The 23,858-nt window shown below is 41.7% G+C and overlaps 1 protein-coding gene across 1 annotated transcript in view; it reads left to right on the forward strand.

The window, feature by feature from the left end:
- LOC133382145 (E3 ubiquitin/ISG15 ligase TRIM25-like) overlaps window positions 1-23,858 on the forward strand; it is a 44,995-nt gene that overhangs the window by 15,051 nt on the left and 6,086 nt on the right. The window contains exons 4-5 of the mRNA XM_061621814.1: window positions 9,030-9,192; window positions 12,795-12,857. Of these exons, the coding sequence (XP_061477798.1) occupies window positions 9,030-9,192; window positions 12,795-12,857 (226 nt within the window). The remainder of the gene's footprint in view (window positions 1-9,029; window positions 9,193-12,794; window positions 12,858-23,858) is intronic.

Below are 23,858 nucleotides of genomic sequence, written 5' to 3' on the forward strand. Positions count from 1 at the left end.
AACTCAAGGGCTTTGGGGCCCAGATAGTTTTTTCATCCATCCTTCCAGTACTTATTTTTTTTTTAATAATTTTTATTCAAATTTTTCAAAAGACAAACAAAACAAAGTAAAAAAAACATAACAATACATCAACAAAAAATGAAAATAAAATAGTTGACTTCCGATTTGTCGCAGATCAGCTATAAGTATATAATATACATCAAACCTGTCCCTTAATGTATACATACAGAGTCCCTTTTCTCCGTAGGCTGTCTTAATTAATCGTCAAATCCCAGTATCATCATTTTATTTTGATCTTTCAACAAAAAGTCTAAGAGAGGCTTCCATTCCTTAAGAAATGTATCTGTCGATTTTTCTCTAAGTAAACATGTCAATTTGTCCATTTCTACTAAATCCATTAATTTCAATAGCCATTCTTCCATTGTTGGTATTGATTCCATTTTCCACTTTTGTGCATATAATAATCTTGCTGCCGTAATCATATATAATATTATTCTTCCATATTTCTTTTCTATTTGTTTATCCATAAAACCCAATAAAAAAAATTCTGGTTTTGACTGAATATTTATCTTTAGAATTTTTTGCATCTTCCTACCTATCTGTGCCCAAAATGATTTTGCCTTTTTACATAACCACCACATATGATAAAATGATCCTTCTTGTTGTTTACATTTCCAACAAACATTAGAAACATTACTATACATTTTTGACAACTTTTCTGGAGTCATGTACCAACGGTACATCATTTTATAAAAATTTTCTTTAAGATTATAGCATAGTGTAAATTTCAAACCTTTTTTCCACATATTTTCCCATTGATCCATTTGTATGTTATGACCAAAATTTTTTGCCCACTTTACCATACACTCTTTTACTTGTTCTTCCTCCATATCCATTTTCAATAAGAGTTTATACATTTTCGCAATTATATTTTCATCATTTGTACACAATCCTATTTCAAAATCAGATTTACTTATTTCAAACCCATACATTTTCTTGTCCATTTTATATCTTTCTAACAATTGTAAATAGGCAAACCATTGAAAACTATATCCTTCCTTTGTCAGTTGTTCTCTCTCTTTCATTGTATATTCTCCATGTACATTTTCTAATAGTTCTTGATAAGTTAACCATTTCTTTTTTCCAGCCATTTCTCTTCTATAAAACGCTTCTTGGCTTGAGACACATAATGGTATTTTCGAATAAAACCTTGGTTTATATCTATTCCATATTTTCAACAGAGGACGTCTTATAAAATGATTGTTAAAGTCTACATTTACTTTTACTTTGTCATACCATAGATATCCATGCCATCCCCACTTCAAATTATGACCCTCCAAATCCAATAGTCTTTTATTCCTCAATAAAATCCATTCCTTTATCCAGACTAAACAGCAGGCAGCAAAATAAAGTCTCAGATTTGGTAATCCCAGTCCTCCTCTTTCTTTGGCATCTTGTAGTAGTTTAAATTTAACTCTTGGTTTTTTTCCTTGCCATACAAATTTAGAGATATCTTTTTGCCATTGTTTAAAAGGTAAATCAGAGGATATTACAGGTATTGTTTGAAACAAAAACATCATTCTCAGTAATACATTCATTTTTATCACAGATATTCTGCCCATTAATGACAGTTGTAGTTTATCCCATCTTAGCAAGTCTTTCTTAATCTCTGTCCATAATTTTTCATAATTATTATGAAACAACTTTGAGTTTTTATTTGTCATAATGATACCTAAATATTTCAACTTTTTTTCTATTGTAAAATCTGTCTTGTCCATTAACTCTTTCTGTTCCCTTAAAGTTAAATTTTTCACCAACATCTTTGTTTTTTGATTGTTGATCTTAAATCCTGCTAACGGTCCAAATTCTTTTAATTTGTCCATCAATATATGAATTCCTTCCAAAGGGTTTTCTAGTACAATTATCAAATCATCAGCAAATGCTCTCAATTTATATTCTTCTTTTTTTATCTTTAATCCCGAAATCCTTTTATCTTGCCTTATATCTCTAAGCAGCACTTCTAAGACCAGAATAAATAAAAGGGGAGATAATGGACATCCCTGTCTTGTACCCTTTTGTATTTCACATGAATCCGTTAAATCTCCGTTAACAATTATCTGGGCCTTCTGAGATGTATAAATCGATCTAATCCATTTTATAAAATTGTCTCCAAAATCCATTTGCTCCAAAACCTGAAACATAAATTTCCAATTCAAATTATCAAATGCTTTTTCAGCATCTAAAAAAATCAAAGCTGCTTGTTTATCATTTCGTTGTTCTAAATATTCCAACACATTCAAGACATTCCTGACGTTGTCACGTAATTGTCTTTTAGGTAAAAACCCTGATTGATCTTCCTGAATAAATTGTTGCAATATTATTTTCAATCTTTCTGCCAAGATCATTGTAAAAATTTTATAGTCATTATTCAATAGAGATATTGGCCGATAATTTTCATCCTTCCAGTACTTAGAAGAGGAGTAGAAAAGGAAAGAAAAATACTCTGGTGAATGAATGGCTATGAAGGTGGTGCCGACGTGAGAGATTTGGATTCTGAGACCATGGGCTGTGCTTCCTGGAAGATGGACTGCTGGCAAGTGATAGGTTGCATCTCACAAGGACTGGGAAGAATGTGTTTGGCCACAGCATGGAGAAGTTCATCAGGAGGGCTTCAAACTGAATCCTAAGGGGGAGAGAGACGTAAACTTGGTGGTAACAACTGATGAAGGCTTGTGCACAGTAACGGAAACAGAGAGATTAGCTCTAATAGGGCCCAGTAACAGTCCTCAGAAAAATGTAGTAAGGAAGCCAAGCCACAAATCATATGGTATGGTATTCGATATCAGTATACTAATGCACAGAGCATGGGAAACAAGCAGGACGAATTTGAACTCTTAATACAGGAGGGTAATTACGACTTGATAGGTATAACTGAAACTTGATGAGATGACTCCCATGACTGGAATACAGCAATTGAAGGATACAACTTGTTCAAAAAGAACAGAAGGAATAAAAAGGGAGGTAGAGTCGCACTATATGTTAAAAATATACATCCCTGCACAGAAATACAGGAAGATGAGCTTAGTAGCTCCACCGAGAGTATCTGAATTAAAATTAATGGGGCAAGTAATAAAAGGAATGTGGTGCTTGGAGTCTACTACCAACCACCCAATCAAGGAGAAGATGAGAATGCAACTTTTGAAAAGCAAATTGCCAATGTTTCAAGGAGGCATGATGTAGTAGTAATAGGGGGCCTTCAATCATCCTGATATCTATTGGGAGACAAACTCTGCCAACACGGCCCCTCAAAGAAATTTCTGACTTGTGTTAGAGATAACTTTCTCCTACAGAAAGTGGAGGAAGCAACCAGAGGATCAGCTCTCCTGGACTTGATTCTAACCAATAGAGATAATTTGGTGGATGAAGTGGCAGTTACAGGAACTCTGGGGGAAAGCGACCACACCATACTTGAATTCTTGATTTTAACAGAAGCAAAAGCTGAGAGTAGCCATACGCGCACCCTGGACTTCAGGAAAGCTGATTTTAATAAACTCAGAACAATTGTAAGTACGGTTCCATGGCAAGTGACCCTAATAAGAAAAGGAGTCCAAGATGGGTGGGAGTTTCTAAAAGAGGAAATTCTAAAAACGCAATGGAAGCAATTCCAACAAGGAAAAAAGGGGGAAAACAGCAGAAGAAGCCAATGTGGCTTCACAAAAAGCTTAGAGATGACCTGAAAACAAAAAAGGACACATACAGGAAGTGGAAAGAAGGCCAGGACACAAAGGAAGAGTACAGGGAGGTATCACGGAACTGCAGGGATGGCGTCAGGAAGGCTAAAGCTGAGAATGAGCTGAGGTTACCGAGGGACGCTAAAAGCAACAAAAAAGCTTTCTTCAGGTACGTCCATAGTAAAAGACAGGGAAAGGAAATGGTGGCACAGCTACTCATTGAGGATGGCAAAATGATAACGGATGACAAAGAAAAGGCAGAAGTCCTCAATTCCTACTTTGGCTCAGTCTTCTCCCAAAAAAGAGTGTTATGACCCTCCCGGGAAACATGGAGTAGAAGGGACAGGATTGGAACTTGAGATTGATAGACAAACGGTCAAGGAATACCTAATCACTTTGAATGAGGTCAAATTGTCAGGGCCTGATAAACTGCATCCTAGAGTATTGAAGGAACTGGCTGAAGAACTCTCAGAACCTCTGTCTATTATCTTTATGAAATTGTGGAGGAAAGGGGAAGTGCCGGATGATTGGAGGAGAGCGAATGTTGTCCCTATCTTCAAAAAGGGCAAAAAGGAGGAATCAGGGAACTACAGACCAGTCAGCCCAACATCAATCCCTGGAAAAACTCAGGAGCAGATTATAAAGCAGTCAATCTGTAAGCACCTTGAAAACAATGCAGTGATTACTAGGAGCCAACATGGATTTATGAAGAACAAATCCTGCCAAACTAATCTTATCTCATTTTTTGATTGGCTAACCTCCCTTGTAGACTGTGGGAATGCTGTGAATATATCGACTTCAGCAAAGCTTTTGACAAAGTGTCCCATGATATTCTGATTAGCAAGCTAGCTAAATGTGGGCTGGATGGAACAACTATTTATTTATTACATTTATATACTGCCCCACAGCTGAAGCTCTCTGGGCGGTTTACAGTAATTAAAAACAAATATTCAAATATTAAAACACAAAAACCAATTTAAAAAAACAATTTAAAAAAAATTAAAAACAATTTAAAAACACATGCTAAAATGCCAGGGAAAAGAGGAAAGTCTTGACCTGGAGCTGAAAAGATAACAGTGTTGGCGCCAGGCGCACCTTGTCAGAAAAATCATTCCATGATTTGGGGGCCACCACTGAGAAGGCCCTCTCCCTTGTTGCCAGACTCCCAGCTTCTCTTGGAGTAGGCACCCAGAGGAGGGCCTTTGATGTGGAGCATAGTATATGGGTGGGTTCATGTCAGGAGAGGCGTTCCATCAGGTATTGTGGTCCTAAGCCGTGTAAGGCTTTATAGGTTAAAACCAGCACCTTGAATCAAGCTCAGAAACATACAGGCAGCCAATGCAAGTGGGTCAGAATCAGTTTTATATGTTCAAACCATCTGGTCCCTGTTACCAATCTGGCTGCTGCATTTTGCACAAGCTGCAGTGTCCGAACTGTCTTCAAAGGCAGCCCCACGTAGAGCACATTGCAATAATCTAACTATCAGGTGGATCCACAGTTGGCTCCAGAATTGTACTCAAAGAGTGCTTATCAATGGTTCCTTCTCAAACTGGGTGGAAGTAACGAGTGGGGTACCACAGGGCCCAGTCCTGGGCCCAGTGCTCTTCAACATTTTTATTAACAGCTTGGATGAGGAGTTACAGAGCATGGTTATCAAAGTTGCAGATGATACAAAATTGGGAGGCACAGCTAATACCACGGAAGACAGAAACAAAATTCAAGGGACCTTGATAGTCTGGAGCATTGGGCTGAAAACAACAATGAAATTCAACAGGGAGAAATGCAAAGTTCTACACTTAGGAAAAAGAAACCACATGCACAGTTATAAGATGGGGGATACTTGGCTCAGCAATACGACATGTGAGAAGGATCTTGGAATTGTTGTTGATTACAAGCTGAATATAAGCCAACAGTGCAATGTGGCTGCAAAAAAGGCAAATGCTATATTAGGCTGCATTAACAGAAATATAGTTTCCAAATCGTGTGAAGTATTAGTTCCCCTCTATTCAGCACTGGTTAAGCCTCATCTTGAATACTGCGTCCAGTTCTAGTCTCCGCACTTCAAGAAGGATGCAGACAAACTGGAACAGGTTGAGAGGAGGGCAACAAGGATGATTAGGGGACTGGAAACAAAGTCCTATGAGGAGAGACTGAAAGAACTGGGCATGTTTAGCCTGGAGAAGACAAGACTGAGGGGAGATATGATAGCACTCTTCAAGTACATAAGAGGTGGTCACACACAGGAGGGCCGGGATCTCTTCTCGATTGTCCCAGAGTGCAGGACATGGAATAATGGGCTCAAGTTGCAGGAAGCCAGATTTCGACTGGACATCAGGAAAAACGTCCTAACTGTTAGAACCATACGGCAATGGAACCAATTACCAAGAGAGGTAGTGGGCTGTCCGACACTGGACGCATTCAAGAGGCAGCTGGACAGCCATCTGTCGGGAATGCTTTCATTTGGATTCCTGCATTGTGCAGGGGGTTGGACTTGATGGCTTTATAGGCCCCTTCCAACTCTACTATTCTATGATTCTATGCCTTGAGGCCTGCATTAGACCTCCATACCTGAGATTCCCCATCCTTGCTCCAAATAACAGTTCTTCAACCTTGGGTTCCCTGATGATGTTGGACTGCATCTCCCACTGTCCCCAGCCAGCTTAGCCAATGGTCAGGGATGATGGGAGTTATGGTTCGACATCATCTGGGGACCCAAGGTTGAAGAAGTCTTCAGAGCAACCTTCTCCATCTGTGTACTCTGCAAATATTTTGGCCTATAACTCCAATCAGTCCCAGCCAGCATGGTGAAGAATATGATACTTTATCTAAGGAGTCTCTTAACCATTTCTGACCTCTTTTATCCTTGGAATGGTCAGTGCTTCCTGTATACTGATGTTACCCTCCCCTACACACAGATACATTATTAGCATGGAAGAAAGGGAGTGGATCAATTAGGGACTGTACCATGCTGGGCGGAATACCTCCACCCCTTCTTCCTCTTTACTCTGCTGGGAAGAGTGCCAGGACTAAGTGTGTTAAAGGAAGGTGAAGGGCATTTTCAGAAGGCCAGACCTGGTACATACTTTCATCACCTGCTTGTCATTTGATCGTTCTTGCTGTGTGTTTACAATACACAACAAGGTCATGTGTCCCTTAGCGCTGGGGTAACAGCTGCCTTTGCAGTGCAGCCACTTGAGGCAAGAGACTTTATGTGGCTTCCCACCCTCTTATATGCTGCTGCTCCTCAATGTTTCCGCAGCATTCCCTTGCCTTGATTTTAAAATCTCCAGTGAGCAGCAGCAAAGGATCCCCTTTTGCAATATACATGCCGAAAGAGTATCACTTTTTGTTGTTGTTGAACAAGTGTTTGTCTAAGCCACTTCAGAAACCCAAATAATATAAGCAGAGACTTACACTGAATGCCATGTTATGTGAGCAAATGACCTCTGTGCTGTTTAAATCGAGCTGTGAAGACACGGATGGAACCTAGCAGTAGGAATGGATGCATCACACAGAGCAGAGGTGGAATTCAGCATATGAAGCTGCATTAAGCCAATAGCAAAAACAGCAATAAAGCACTCAATGATATTCTGATGGCTTTATGATTTCCTAGTAGTGTGGGGGTATTCATGTGTTCTTTTGAAGTAAAGGGAAAGATCTTGGTGGCATCCCATCAAGGATATTTTCTGCTCTCCCCCCCGAAAATAGTTATTTGTTACATTTGTATTCTACTCTTCGTCTGAGGAATTCAAAGCATTGCTTTACATTTTATGAAAGCATTCCAAGGTAGCTTATGAAGCATCATAAGTTGCCTAGGACTGCTCAATGCATTTCATAGGTCAGCAGAAATTGAACATGGGCTTCAAAATATAACACTCTGACCCTCTATGCCACACTGCTTCTCCCAGAAATTCCACATTGCCCCGATCTCCAGGTGTGGCCTGTCTCAGGCCTCATCTCCTTCTGCTCTGTTCTTCTAGCACCTCTCAGTTCCTCCCAGGACCTGTTCAGCTTCCTCCTTCATCCTGTTTCTCTTCTTCCCACTCCATTCCACCCAACCACAAGCACCTTTCCTTCTCTTCCTCCAGCAGCTATCATCGCAGCCTTCCTCTATCTACCTAAGATAGATATCACAGGGCACAACTACATGTTACAAGGAAAACATGGGGCTCCACGTATTTCCCTTGTAATGTTGATAGGAGGATATTTGTGTGGGCACAAGCGGGGGGTTAAGCATTCCTCCACTCATTTATTCTTCCCTGCAAATATCTCCTAGTTTGCTGTTACCCTTTTTTGTTGTTATTCCCCTTCCAGGCTCCAGAACCAGACGTAAATGTAGCTGGGAGAACCGTCCTTGGGGAGCATTAGCGGGGAGAATCGGTGTGGACAGTAAGGATTAAATTGCCCACTACTTGCTGGTTCTTCTTTGGAAGTGCTTCACATTAGTACCTATCTTGGCAAACACCACCCACAGTCCCACCAGAATCGCAGAAAAGAGAGGAGAAGAAGTTACATATTGTTTATTACATTCATATTCCTCCAAGGAGCTCAATGTGACACGTATGGTTCTCCCCCTCCCCATTTTATCCTCACAACAACCCTGTGAGGTAGATTAGATGGAGAAACAGCAACATGGCCTGAGGTCACTCAATAAATATCTTGGCTAAGGGGATTTGAACCCTGATCTTCCAGGTCCTAGTTCAACACTCTTAACCACTAAACTACACTAGCTCTTACTACATTTCTATCCTACCTTTGCTCTGTAATATAACTCAAGGCAGCATACTTACATTCAAGTACCCAGGCAGTCTCCTATCCAGGCACTACACCTGCTTAGCTTCAATTGCTGTTCCATAGTTAGATCCATTTGTCCAGGTTCTCTTGGGGAATCAGAAAGTGAAAAGGTTGTTACCATTTTTTAAAAAATCATTCATAAATATCTCTGATATTTGTATCAGGAAGTGCATACTGATATGGGTTAAATATCACAAACTGAATCTCTTAATTTATGATGGTACCCCTTCTATGTTGAGTGAGAGGTTGTAGGCTCTTCTTTGTTGGAGGCATTTAAACAGAGTTGCATTCTGCATTGTATATATCCTGCATTCAGCAAAGGATTGGAACAGATCACCCCTATGGTACCTTCTAGCTCTGTGATTCTATAGGATAAAAATATCATTTGTGAGACTCTGGGCAAACAAAAAGGTCCAGTTTCCGTGATGAGGAAATCCAAATTCTCTCCTCCAAAAATATTTTGGTGAATTGTAACTTTTTCTTAAAATCTGTTTATTCCCACAGGACTTCCCAAAAATAAAAATAATGTCTGGTTGCACAGAAGCTTTGCTTGGTCTGAAATGTGAGGAGCCCACTAGTTTCATTGGGCTTAAACAGACACTGAGTGACTTGAAATCCCAGATAACTATGATTGGACTCTGCTTTATCAACAAAGTCCTTCAGAAAGGTGAGTTAGACACACGCACACACACACAAAGATCCCCTGCATGATGCATTCCTAGGCTTAAATAACTTTGCTACCACTCAGGCTGTGTATACATGGCAGTTTAAAAAGGGTTTGATGCATCCTATGTGTGCATGTTTTTTTGCATTGCCCACATGACATTGCCCTTATCCAAGTGGCAGCTTGCATTTCCCTCACATTTAATTTGGATTTTCCCAATCCACAGATAATATAGTAAGGAAAAAACTCCAACATAAAATCGCATGTTACCCATGCACTGGAGCACATTGAGAAAGCAGGTTTTTCACATGTGTGATGATGTTTTGATGGATGCACCACACCTCCTACTTTGTTGGCAAGATGCTGCTCGATGGGATACTGATGGGAGTGGACACAACACATTTTTTTTATTAACTTGCTGTTTTGAGTAAGTCTATTATACCCGAAAACATGTATCTCAACAACAACAACAAAATGGCCATGTGCACAGGTTAATAAATACAAGACCGCTTGCTTACAATGGACCTCAGGTTTCTGGAACTCAGAGAAGGTAAGTAGGGGACAACAACACACTGTGCAAATACATCCCATCAAGCGCTATCCACTAGTCTGGATGGAAAACATTAAGACTGAAAGCATGCACATGTGGACAAATGTGCACAAAAGCTTGCACAGAAAAAAAATCAAATGTATGCGACCCACATAAAAAGTAACATTCTGGTATGTATGCAGCCTCAGGGCTTGTTTACATAGGACCCCAGATCCACATTAAAAATGCTGCTTTTTCCATTGCGATTGATTTTGACAGTTCACATACTTCTGCCCTCGCTATGAATAAATTGGCTGCTTTTCTTTGTAGCATTCACATGCGTGTGCGTTTATTGCTATCAGTGTTTCCTTGTTGCCGTGCCCACACATTAGCATGTTAACTGCGGAGGCGAGGAAGGGGTGGTGTTTCCCTAAATGAAGGAATAGGCGCTTGGAAGAAAGGGGATTGCTCCCACCCGTGGCTGTTAGGCTGTCCCTGTGTGAGACTGGTGTCCCTTTAGCACCCCGGGACAAGCCTCAGCATGCGTTCTGGGAAACATTAAAAAAACACAAACAATTATCTTTAGAGAGACATTAAAAGCAGCTACTAAAGGAAGCATTGACCGTTTCATATTATCGCTCTCTGTGAGTGGAGCAGATGTTGGGATGAGACGCCAAGGCAGCTCCCCTTTACCCTGCGCTTTTGGGCACTTATAAATTACCCCAGCGGCGCCTTCGCCAGCCTCCTCTCGCCATGGCTGCGAAAAGGGCACATGCATCAGCCTGAGAGGGGGAGAGATCCAGCTTTGGGGGGGAGTGGAGGGATGCTACGAGGCAGAAGAGGTCCTCCACACACACTCTCACACACACACACACACACACACACTCTCTCGCACACACACATGCTAGACGTAAACAACAGCGCCAAAACCACAGCTCCAAGGAAGGAATTTTATGAGCTCCAGCCCTGCTAACCTCAATGAAGGGGTGGGGAATGTGCTTTTGTTTAAAGGAGCAGGGGAGGAAATGTATTGGGGGGAAGCAGGAGTAGATGGGAGAAAGGAAGGTGGGAGCAACCGAAAGTTACTTCGTCAACTGCAGGAAACAAAATGATGCCCAGAGACAGTTAAAGGGGCGGAGAAAAGGGAGGATCTAATGGCGAAGAAACTGCACAGCCAGAAAAGGCACTTAAAAGGTAATACACAATAGAAACAGCTGCAGATTTTAAAAGCAATTTTGGGTTTTTGTTGCATCCATTTAATCCGGAGTTAAAGGCAAAAGCAGTAGAATGCATGCGCGTTGGGTAAAACGTCAAGTAAACGGTCCAAATTAAAAGGATCTGTAAAAAGCATCAGATGCAGATTTTTCGGGCATGTAAACAGGCTCTCAGTCTACATTTCAGTCTCCTTGTCTCAGATTAAGACCCAGAAATCCTTCAACATGGTGCAAGCAGGGATAAAACACTTGAAATCAAGGGCACTGCACCTTTAACATACCTACAAAGTTTGTGTTTTGCTGTGACCTGGAAAGGACTTGGGGTCCTGGTAGATAGCTCAGTGAAAATGTCAACCCAGTGTGAGGAAGCTGTGCAAAAGGCAAATGCCAGGCTCAGGATTATTATGAAAGGGATCAAAAATAAAACTGCCAATATATTAGTCATGCCTTTCTACAAATCCGTTGTGTGACTGCACTTGGAATATTGTGTCCAGTTCTGATTGCCACACCTTCCTTTCTCATAATACTAGAACCTGAACTCATTCCATGAAGATGTGTGAGATTCTGACAGACAAAGGGAAGGCCTTTCTTCACACAGCGCATAGTTAAACTATGGAATTCACTCCCACAAGATGTAGTGATGGTCACCAACTCGGATGGCTTTACAAAGTGGATGAGACCATTTTAAAATAAGTAAATAAATTAGTGTTCTATAACAAGAATATTTACACAGATAGAACCGAAGACAAACAATGTCTTCTGTATGTGCTGTGGCCCAAAGTGGAATTGGACAAATGCATGGAGGATAAAGCTTTGAATGGCTATAAGTCATTGAGGGCAAGATACTGTCTCACAAGATCAAAGGTGAGGCAGCGTGCATCTAAACTCCAGACACTGGAGAACAGCAGGAGGAGAGCACTGTTGAGCTCATGTTGTGCTTGTCTTTCCATTGGCATTTGATTAGCCACTTTAGGACACAATGCTGGACTAGTTAGGCCAGCAGAGCTCTTCTTATGTTGCATTGTGGCATATCTTTGGGAGCTTTGGAAAAGTTAGAGTGTCTTAGTTGAACATTGGATGGGCACAATTTGAGCAGTTTGAAGTCCTTTTTATAACTAGATGTGTCCATATAAATATGAGGAGAGAGTGCCTTAGGGAGTTTAAAAAAAACAAAAACTGGTGATGCAGCACATCCGGTTCCCACAAGCCCATGCAGATCTCGTGGTGTTCCACATAGCAGATTGGGGGAATTGGCAGGGCACTGTGGGTGATGCCATCTCCACAGGTAAGAAGGTCTGAAATGTTCATCACAACATGATTCTGCCTTTTCCAGGTACACCTTGCAGCACTGCCAGTTTTGCAATGAAATACCATGCTAATTTGAGTATAAAAAACTCCTATCTGTCCCTATCTGGATCAGGTTATTCAAGTCTTTAATTTCCCAAGCAATTACACTTCAGTTTATGGTGATTCCCGTATTTAATTTAAATTAAAGTACCTAAGCAAAGAGACAATTGCTGGCTCTTTGCCACTATTGAATGCTAGAAAATTAATAACAGCAACGTCTGGTTGGAAAGCTCTTGCAGCAATAAGTTTGTTAGTGTTTGGCATGCCAAAGAACTGTCTGTTGCTTTGCTAAAGTAGATTAAAATGACTATTTTTCTGGAATGATGAGAACTGGAGACTTTGCAAGGTAATAAAGGTCAGATAGGTGTCTCTTGCTCAAGAGTTTAAATTGCGCTTAAAAATCAGGGTTGTCCACAGCCCTGAGAACAAGATCTCAATTTCCCCTATTTATGTAGCACCAAGCACAAACTGTCCTACCTGCATAAAAAGTAACTCAAGCACCTTTCATCTTTCAGGGATCACAATTGTGCCTTATGAAGTGATACCAGCACCCACGGACCAGAAGAGTCTCCTTAAGTGTAGGTGATGCTATTACATTTGTCTTCTCACCATTGTCCTCTGGAGTATCTTAAAACTTAGAAGTAGGCAAAGTTGACAGATCTCAATACACCAGCCTTGTTGAAGTGATTTTGTGGCCTAGTTCACGCATCATGGTAAGCCATAGTATAGCTTAGCAATTACCATGATGGCATGAATGTGCTGGCTTCTGGCAAGCAGTTCACACCTGCTTTGCTCCTCCCTGGGCTTTTAAAGTTTGTCCTTCTTAACAATGACCTGCAGCCAAGGTTTGTCCCATGGATGAATCAGACTGTCTAGACCCTTTCCAATCAGGCTTCAGGCCTGGTCATGGGACGGTCACCCTGCTTGATGACCTACGCCAGACATCAGATGGGGAATGCATCCCTGTTGGTGCTGCTGGACCTCTCGGCGGCCTTCGATACGATCGACCATGGTATCCTTCTGGGCCGTCTAGTTGGGATGGGATTGGGAGGCACTGTTTTACCATGGCTCCGGTCCTACCTGACAGACAGGACCCAGAAAGTGGTGCTGGGAGACTACTGCTCGACCCCCTGGCCATTGGGCTATGGGGTACCGCAGGGTTCCATTCTGTCTCCCATGCTCTTTAACATTTATATGAAACTGCTGGGAGAGGTCATCAGGAGATTTGGAGTACAATGTCATCAATATGCTGATGACGCTCAGCTCTATCTCTCCCTACCACCTGATTGCAGGGAGGGAGTGCTCATCCTAAACTGGTGCCTGGAGGCTGTGAAGGGCTGGATGTGGGCTAACAAACTGAAACTTAATCCAGACAAGACAGAAGTGTTGCTGGTCAAGGGGGAAACTTCACCAGGGATAGGGTTGCAACCTATTCTCGATGGCGTTGCACTCCACTGGAAGGAGCGGGTCTGCAGTTTGGGAGTCCTCCTGGATCCTGCCCTGCTGCTTGAATATCAGGTGACTGCGGTAGCCAGGAGTGTTTTTGGCCAGCTCAAACTGGTCTACCAGCTGTGTCTGTTCCTGGAAGCAGTTGACTTGGCCACAGTGACACATGCATTGGTGACATGGAGGTTTGATTACTGTAACACATTCTATGTGGGGCTACCTTTGAAAATGGTTCGGTAATTACAGTTATTAATGCAGCAGCCAGAATGTTAACTGGAGCACGGCACAGGGAGCATATCACCCCTGTGCTTTATCAACTCTACTGGCTCCCAATTTCTTTCTGGACCCAATTCAAAGTGCTGGTTCTGACCTTTAAAGCCCTAAATGGCCTTGAACCAATGTAGCTGAGGGACTGCTTACACTAGGGTTGCCAGGCTCAGGGCCTGAGAATGGTTCTGTATCTTTAAGAGAAGAGAAAATCCAGCCAAGTGCAGGTTTTCTTGCAACGCTGTAATGGGAAAAACCACAAGATGGAATTCTCCCTTCCCCCTGCACAACTTTTAAAGATACAGAAGACCTCTTGGTTGCCAGGCCCAGCCTCCAAGAGGTCTTCTGTATCTTTAAAAGTTGTGCAGGGGGAAGGGAGAATTCCACCTTGTGGTTTTTCCCATTACAGTGTTGCAAGAACACCTGCACTTGGCTGAATTTTTTTCTTCTCCTAAAGATACAGGATCAGTCTCAGGCCCTGAGCCTGGCAACCCTAGCTTATGCCCATATGTACCTGCCTGAGATGTTAGACTGACAGGCACATGGGAGAGAGCCTTTTCAGCTGTGTGACCCCCAGGCTTTGGAATACCCTACCCCAAGAAGCCTGCTCTGCTCCCTCCCTTATGGTTTTCCAGACACTTCTGAAAACGATCTTGTACGAGAGAGCCTTTGGGAGGGACTGAGGGTAGGGCCAGTCACTGATTTTATGTCTTCTATATTAATTTGTACCTCTGTAGTCCCTTCAGTACCACTCCCTATATATATATGTATGTGTGTGTGTGTATATATATATTGCATTTTATGTATTTTAATTTATTTTAATGTTTTTATGATATTTATTGTGTACAATTTTATTATGTACATGTTCAATTTTATTGTAAGCTGCACTGAGTGCCCTATTATAGAGCAGAAGGGCGGGATAGAAATAGTTTAAATAAATAAATAATAAATAAATGGTTTGGCTTAGTGTGATGTGCAAATGCGAGCTGTATATGGTAGGACAGGATATAGCCTGAAGCTTGGCTGTGGATCATGAATGGTGTCAAGGTGCTAGGAGCAGGCTCTTGCCTTGAATCAGTGAAAGTGGCATGCTTAGGATGCAACAGCTAAAGGCCATGACAACTAAGAAAGAGAGCAAAATGGAATGTATTTTTTAAAAAACAGAGAACCAGTGCAAATTTTAAATCAACAATAATAGCAACAATAGTAATGGCAACACCCATGACCACACAGTGACATATTTTGCTTGATCAAGTAGCCTAGTTAACCTTACCCAGGTACAAACTAAACTAGTAAGGGAGATCCCCTTAAGTTGGAAGAAAATATGTTTACTATTTTTCCTAATTCCTCTTTTAATCTACTTTCCCCAGTCCCACAGAATTTAGATGTAAAATTTATAGAGAATGATTCCATGCCTGGAGGTAGCACACTGGCTGGCTAGAGACCGAGACCTGCATCTGTACGAACTTAAAGCAACTTTTCATCCCCCCACCCCTGCAGATTGGCTGTTTGACTCAGTCTCTTAGCTGTGGCTTGTGCTATCATTTGTGCATAATCCCATTAGGTGAGTGCCTGAGAACCAGTGTCATCACCCTGAGCTTATGTCAACAGCATGTGCTCTAACTATGTGCCAAAGTTTGTATTAAAGCCCTGATTTTGGAAACCCCTCAAACAGACCCTTTGGAGGATAGATTCAATATTGCATTACAAAATCAACAACATATTTTAGTAATAAGCGAGCAAGTGCCAGGCTGCAAGGAGCTTGTTCAACTTTGAGGATTCCGCACCAAAAAAAAGTGAATGATCAAGAAGAGCAGAAAACCTCAGTAATAATCAAATGCAATGCGCAAATTAAAAGTTTGTTCACTTGACGTTTGCTTGCATTATTCTGACTGATGAAGCTACATTATATATGTGGAGATGAGGACCAAGAGGCAGTGCTCTTATGAAATGCTACAAAAATAATTATCCTTTTTAGAATGATTCCTCATACAAAAGTATCCCTCAGCACTGCTCCATTTTCCCTGGACACAAGCTTCCCCCATGTGATGCTCTCCAGATGTTTTGGACTACAGCTCCTCATCAGTCCCAAACAGCAGGGCTAATAGTCAGGGATGATGGGAGGAGGGAGTATAACATTTGGAGGGCACCAGGTTGGTGGTCATTACAGCAGGGAGTAGAAAAAGAGGAAGGCCAAACAAGAGATGGATTGATTCCATCAAGGAAACCACAGACCTGAACTTACAAGATCTGAACAGGGTGGTTCATGACAGATGCTCTTGGAGGTCACTGATTCATAGGGTCGCCATAAGTTGTAGTCGACTTGGAGGCACATAACAACAAAGAGTGCCTACAGACATTTCTATAAGAGTGTCTCATCAATATGGTTCTTTACCCTGCAAAGCAAGCTGGCTTCCTCCCCATCTTTTGCAATGCTTTTAATGGATGTACTTGTCAGTGAATCAAATGCTGATTGTTTCTCCTGCACCTCTGTGAGGGTTGTATTTAGCTAAGTCCTACTCAGGACTAGACCTACTGAAATTAATAAACCATATGTCCCTTAAATTCACTGTGTCTGCTCTTAGTAGGATTAATGTTGAATATGACAGATGCTCTTGGAGGTCACTGATTCATAGGGTCGCCATAAGTCGTAATCGACTTGAAGGCACATCACCACCACCACCACCACCACTGGTGTTTCAGGCAACTGTGGGCCCCTCCAGACTGGTGTTTTATTGTGGGTGTATTCTGCAACATATTATTGACACAATATTATGCACTATTAGTGGTGCATATATTCTGCTTTAGCTTGTTCTGTGATGCTTCCCCAAAGCTGTCACATTATTGCTGTCTAGAGGGGCTATAGTGCAACAAAAGCAGGACAAAAATAAAGCCAGGCATTTTTGGTATAAAAAGTTATGGGATTTCAGCAGGAAGTTATACTGACTAGAAATGAAGGAATGTGACTGCCCCAAAACTTGTGCAGCGACAAACACTATTGAAAGTGGAATCGTATGTAACTGCCCGGACAGCATCATGAGCACAAATCATGATGAATGTGCAATAAAAAGGATGTCTGTAGGGGCTTGCCCCACCCCTTTCTCTCTCTCTCTCTTTCTTGTAAGGAAAAAGTTAAGCGTCACTTGCAACTTTGTTCAATTGAATGGTTGTTCTCTTCTCTGTATGATTCATAAACAAAACTCAACACATAATTTCTATAGAGTTGAAAACTGCTCCTAGGGAAGGGTTTCCTGATATCACAAACCTCCAGGCTGTCAGCACACTGCCATGCAGAACTAGTTTCCGCCCCCACCCACTGCAGCTTTCTGGGAATTAGAGCTGGAGGGTGAGCTGTGCTTGAGCCCAATGTGAGAGCGTGGGTGGATGCAGAGAGTCCTGTGTGAGAACCAGGAGACTAAAGGGGAGATGTGTCAGAAGGAAAAGGAATTGACATTGGTTTATATTTATTAGCAATTTGTGTTCATGTAACATTTGTAAATGTAATGTTGTGTATTTTTGTAACATTTATTACATTTTTTGTTGTTATTTAAGGGAGCAATCCAACTTGAGTTTACTCTGGGCTGGGGGAGTTGGATGTGGTGGACCCCCGGCTGAGCTGGCAGGGTCCCAGCACGAACAGAAGCCCCAGCGCTGCCAGGACCCTGCCAGCTCAGATCCATCGGGGATGGCCAGCCTGGAGGAGAGAGAGCCAATGGAAACTGGCGGGGGTGGAGCCACAGGAGGGGACTTACGCGCATCCAAGTCCCCCTCAGAGCGCTCCCCACAGTCTGATCCACATGGGAATCCCGCCAGCAAAAACGTTGGTGGGGGAAAACAATTCCATTGGCGCTCTACCAGGACCACTTACTCCCTGGTAGTGTTTTTTGTGGAAGCCAGCTCTTCGCTTCCAGCTCCTGCACGTAGCTCCCAACAGAGCCTGCGTTCAGACGGCAGTAGATCCTGAGCAGCAAGTGGATGCCATGGAGCTTTCTGCTGGCTCCTCCTCCACCGGCTCCATGAGTTGGATTGCTCTGTGAGTTGGCAGTTGTTTTAGTTTTCTGTAAGGTAGAGACATGAGAGCCAGTGTGGTGTAGTGGTTAAGGTGTTGGACTACGACCTGGGAGACCAGGGTTCGAATCCCCACATAGCCATGAAGCTCGCTGGGTGACCTTGGGCCAGTCATTGCCTCTCAGCCTCATGAAAACCCGAGGGTTGCCATAAGTCGGAATCACACACACAAGGTAGAGACGTTAGCTAGAGACTGACAAAACTCTTTAAATGGTTAAGGATAGAAGGAAAGCAAAAGCAAAAGAAGAGAGAAACATGGTTAAACCCTAAATGCAGTAATACAGTGACTAGTACTTAGGGACAAAGAGAACTACTACAATAATTATTGTACAGAAATAGGATAATAAAAAAGGTAGAACAAGAGCACTATTCCAAAAGATTAGAGGAATGAAAGGGAAATCCAAACCAAGAGTAGGGATGTTGAATAATCAACAGGGGAACACACTGACTGACGGAGATAAAATAAAAGGAAGATGGAAGCAATACACTGAAGAACTCTATAAAAGAGATGCCGGGATGGCAGATTCATTCACGGAGGAACTGTATGAAGAAGAAACAGAAATTTTAGAATGTGAGGTGAAAGCTGCTCTTAAACTGCTTGGAAGAAACAAATCACCAGGAATAGATAGATATAGAGAACTAGAAAAGATCCTCAAATGCAAAAATGTATCACTGAACACCAAAGTCAGGATCATTCAGACCGTGTTATTTCCAATCTCTATGTATAGATGTGAAAGTTGGGCAGTGAAAAAAGTGGATAAGAGAAGAATCAGATCATTTGAAATGTGGTGCTGGAGGAGAGTTTTGTAGATACCATCGACCGCAAAAAACACAAATAATTGGGTGGCAGAACAAATTAAACCAGAACTATCACTAAAAGCTAAAATGATGAAACTGAGGTTATCATACTTTGGACACATAATGAGAAGACATGATTCACTAGAAAAGACAATAATGCTGGGAAAAACAGAAGGGAGTAGAAAAAGAAGAAGACCACACAAGAAATGGATTGATTCCATAAAGGAAGCCACATAAAGGAAGCTTCTTTCATAGTTGCCTCCCCAGTCCTACCCTTCTTCTGATTTCTTGACTATTGTCTCCATTTTGGTTAATTGACTGTGCCAAGGTATTGATAATCTTTTACAAGTTCAATGTCCTTAATGTCAACTTTAAAGTTACATAAATCTTCTGTTGTCATTACTTTAGTCTTCTTGATGTTCAGCTGTAGTCCTGCTTTTGTACTTTCCTCTTTAACATTCACCAGCATTCGTTTCAGATCATTACCAGTTTCTCCTATTAGTCTGGTATCATCTGCATATCTTAAATTATTGATATTTCTCCCTCAAATGTTCATACCTCCTTCCTCTTGATCAAAGCCTACTTTCTGTATGATATGTTCTGTATATAGATTAAACAAATAGGGAGATAAAATATACCCTGTCTCGCATCCTTTCCGATGGGGAACCAATCGGTTTCTCCATATTCTGTCCTTACAGTAGCCTCTTGTGCAGAGTATAGGTTGCACATTAGGACAATCAGATGCTGTGGCACCCCCATTTCTTTTAAAGCATTCCATAGTTTTTTATGATCTACACCAGTGATTCTGAAACAGTGCGCCCAGGCACACTGGTGCGCCCTAAAAGGTGGCTAGGTGTGCGTCAAATATTATGGAAGTATATTTTAAAAATGAGAAGAAACCCATTTGTATAGGGTAAGTAATAGTTTTCTATAGTTTGTTATTTTTATTCATAGTTTAAAAGATATTATTTTTAAAATTTTGTACACGAAGTGCTCCAGAAATTTTTTATATGTTTTACAGTGCGCTGCGAACCAAAAAAGTTTGAGAACCACTGATCTACACAATCAAAGGCTTTGCTGTAATCTACAAAGCACAGGGTGATTTCCTTCTGAAATTCCTTAGTCCGTTCCATTATTCAATGTATGTTTGCAATATGATCTCTAGTACCTCTTCCTTTTCTAAATGCAGCTTGAACATCTGGCAATTCTCACTCCATATATGGTAACAGCCTTTGTTGTAGAATCCTGAGCATTACTTTACTTGCATGGGATATTAAGGCAGTAGTTCGATAATAACTGCATTCCCTGGGATCCTCTTTCTTTGAAATTGGGATATATATTGAACGCTTCCATTCTATGGGCTATTGTTTAGTTTCCCATATTTGTTGACAATTTTTTGTCAAAATTTGGACAGGTTCAGTCTCAGTAATCTGTAGCAACTCTATTGGTATGCCATCTATTCCTGGTGATTTGATTCTTCCAAGTATTTTAAGAGCAGCTTTCACCTCACATTCTAAAATTTCTGGTTCTTCATCATATGGTTCTTCCATGAATGAATCTGTCATCCGGCCATCTCTTTTATAGAGTTCTTCAGTGTATTGCTTCCATTTTCCTTTTATTTCATCTCGGTCATTCAGTGTGTTCCCCTGTTGATTATTCAGCATCCCTACTCTTGGTTTAAATTTCCCTTTAATTTCTCTAATCTTTTGGAATAGGGCTCTTGTTCTACCTTTTTGTTGTCCTCTTCTATTTCTGTACAATAATTATTGTAATAGTTCTTTGTCCCTATGTTGTATTTTTGCATTTAGGGTTCTAACCGTGTTTCCATCTCCTTTTGCTTTTGCTTTCCTTCTCTCTTTAACCATTTTAAGAGTTTCTTCAATCATCCATTGAGGTCTTTCTCTCTTTTTAACTAGAGGTATTGTCTTTTTGCATTCTTCCCTGATAATATCTCTGGCTTCAATCCACAGTTCTTCTGGTCCTCTATCAACTATGTTTAAAGCCTCAAATCTGTTCCTTATTTGATCATTATATTCTTCTGGGATGTTATTTAAATTGTATTTTGGCATTATGATTGATTTGTTGTTCTTCTTTAGCTTTACTCTGGTTTTCGATATGACCAGTTCATGATCTGTACCACAGTCTGCTCCTGGTCTTGTTTTCACAAAAAGTATGGAACTTCTCCATCTTCTGCTACCAATTATATAATCAATTTGATTCCTATATTGACCATTTGGTGATGTCCACGTGTACAGCCGTCTTTTTGGTTGCTCAAAAAATGTGTTTGCAAGAAACCAATTATTGGCTTCACAGAATTCAATAAGTCTTTTTCCTGCTTCATTTCTATCTCCTAAGCTCTATTTCCCCAGAATTTCTAGTTCTGTGTTCCCTTCATTTGCATTCCAGTCCCCCATGATTATCAGAACATTTTGTTTTGGTGTGTGATCAGTTTCTTCCTGTACTTCTGCATAAAATCTCTCCAATTCCTCTTCTTCTCTGTTTGCTGTTGCAGTATAGACTGGGATGATGGTTAATAGGTTTCCAGTTAAATCTCATTGATATCACTCGCTCAGACCTTGCATTATAGCTCCTAATTGCTTTTGCTGCATCACTTCTCACTATTAAAGCAACCCTGTTTGTCATGAGCCATGCTAGCAGGGGATGGACCGTCGTGCAGGGGCTGGGATGAGGAAGACTTGGACTGGGACATTCCCGTCGGGGAATGACCCAGCAAAGGGGGAGATATTGAAGCAGCCCCCGCTTTAGATGCTGATGGCACCACCAGCCATCCCAGACACCCCCCAGGACAGACCCTCAGACCGGCCGCCCACTTCTCTGCCTGACTCGGTGCCTCTCCCTGCGCATGCACCACCACCAGACAGCTCTCCCCCTGCAGAGGGAGAGAAGAGGACGGAAGCCGAGGCACTGCCTTCACCCAGGTCCAAGAGGTGGATGTGATGGGAGATTCAAGAAACCCAGCTCAGGAGGAGTCAGTGCTTACGCTCACACTTCCAACCATGACTTGGGGTGCATGCAAGTAGGGAGGGGCCTGCTCAGCCCTACTTAAGCTGGGCAAGGGGAAAGGGTTAGTTGCTGAGTCAACATCTTTATGCCACCAAGTTGTGCCTAGTTGTTAGAGAGGGATGCTGAGTTCTGAGTAAGCCGTAGGTAGATTCATGAATCTCTCTGAACTGGAATTTTCTATTACTTCAATAAAAGAAAAAACTACAGCTGTCTCTGAGTCTGAGTTCCTCGAGTTTGGCCAGGACACTGTTTCTTTTTAATTTATTATTTCCTGCATACAATATTTTGTAGCTGCCTGATTGAAAATGTCCCATTCCCGTCCATTTTAATTCACTCACGCCAAGTATTGCAATGTTGATAAGTTCCATTTCTTGCTTGACAATTTCTAACTTTCCATGGTTCATGCTTCTCACATTCCATGTTCCTATTGTGTATGTTGTACAACTCCGGACTCTCCTTTCACATCTGTGCGCATCAGCATCTGGGCTTCCTTTCGGCTTTCACCCAGCTGCGTCATTATCACAGCACTACTTGTACTTGTCTGCTGTTCTTCCCCAGTAGCTCGCTGAGTGCCATCTGACTTGAGGGTCTCATCTTCCAGCACTATCGAGTCTATTCATAGGGTTTTCATGGTAAGAGGTATTCAGAGGTAGTTTACCATTGCCTTCCTCTGAGTTTAATAATAATAATAATAAACTTTAACTTATAGGCCGCCTATCTAGCCAATGGCCACTCTAGGCGGCTTACAATAAAACATAATAAAATACAATAAACAATATAGCCAGTACAGTATAATACAAAAATTACAGTATTTAGTAGATTGTTTTTACAGTTCTAGGACTAGTTCACCTTGGAAGTCTCAAAGGTCATAAAGGCCTGATGGAAAAGCCAAGTTTTCAGGCCCCGGCGAAATATATCTAGGGAAGGGGCATGTCGAAGATCCATTGGGAGGGAGTTCCAAAGCGTGGGGGCTGCCACAGAAAAAGCCCTCTCTCGAGTCCTCACCAACCTAGCCACTTTAGTCGGTGGAACCGAGAGAAGGCCCTGAGTGGCAGATCTTGTAGGGCGGCACACTTTATGACGGTGGAGGCGCTCCTTCAGGTATACTGGGCCGAAACCGTATAGGGATTTAAAAGTTAATACCAACACCTTGAATTGAGCCCGGAAAATAACTGGAAGCCAGTGAAGATTGTATAACACTGGGGTAATATGATGCATCTTAGTCTAGTGTCTAAGGTTTGACCATTCCGCCTTGGTCTAGACTCCTGAAGGCATTGCTCTCAGCTTCTTCAACACTCTCAAACCCCCTCACCACGTTAAGGTGTGCATCCTTGAGGGGGAGAAGCAGCGCTGCTGGGTTTAATTTATTTTGAATGCAAAAGCACTGGATACATAAAGATATTTGCTTTTTAATAAATATAAGTAGAGGGGAAAAACCACTTCTATAGAGCAACACTTCTGCTTCCCCACATAAAGTGCTTTCAGATAACTCACAGCTCTTACCCAGCCTCTGATTCTCTTTTAAAAAACAAAACAAAATTTCTCTCTCTCTCTCTCTCTCTCTCTCTCTCTCACTCACTCACTCACTCGCTCACACACACACACCCCTATCCCTGCCTTGTTCTCTCAGCTGGTTGGGTGGGTGTCCGTCACCTTCTCCATGCTCTGATGACTATCTGTTTCAAAACATTCAAGAAAGATCTCCAGATACCATTTCCTGCCATTAGCTTATACTGGCACACAGATCCTGCAGACAACCTGTTTATTCAGCATTTACCCTGATTTGCTTGCACAAATTTATGTGGTAATTAGACTAAAGGTGCTTCCAGATGGTGTATTTATTGAGCATTCATCCTGATTTATTTGCACAGATATTAGGGGCAGAAATACACTCACTGTTCTGCCAGTTCCAGTGGGTCTCCACCTCTCTCTTCTGAAAACAGGGGCACCCGATGCTAGTCAACCCCCGCCCTTTT

This window comes from Rhineura floridana, chromosome 3, assembly GCF_030035675.1.
Source record: "Rhineura floridana isolate rRhiFlo1 chromosome 3, rRhiFlo1.hap2, whole genome shotgun sequence".
In the NCBI taxonomy this organism is placed as follows: Eukaryota; Metazoa; Chordata; class Lepidosauria; order Squamata; family Rhineuridae; genus Rhineura; species Rhineura floridana.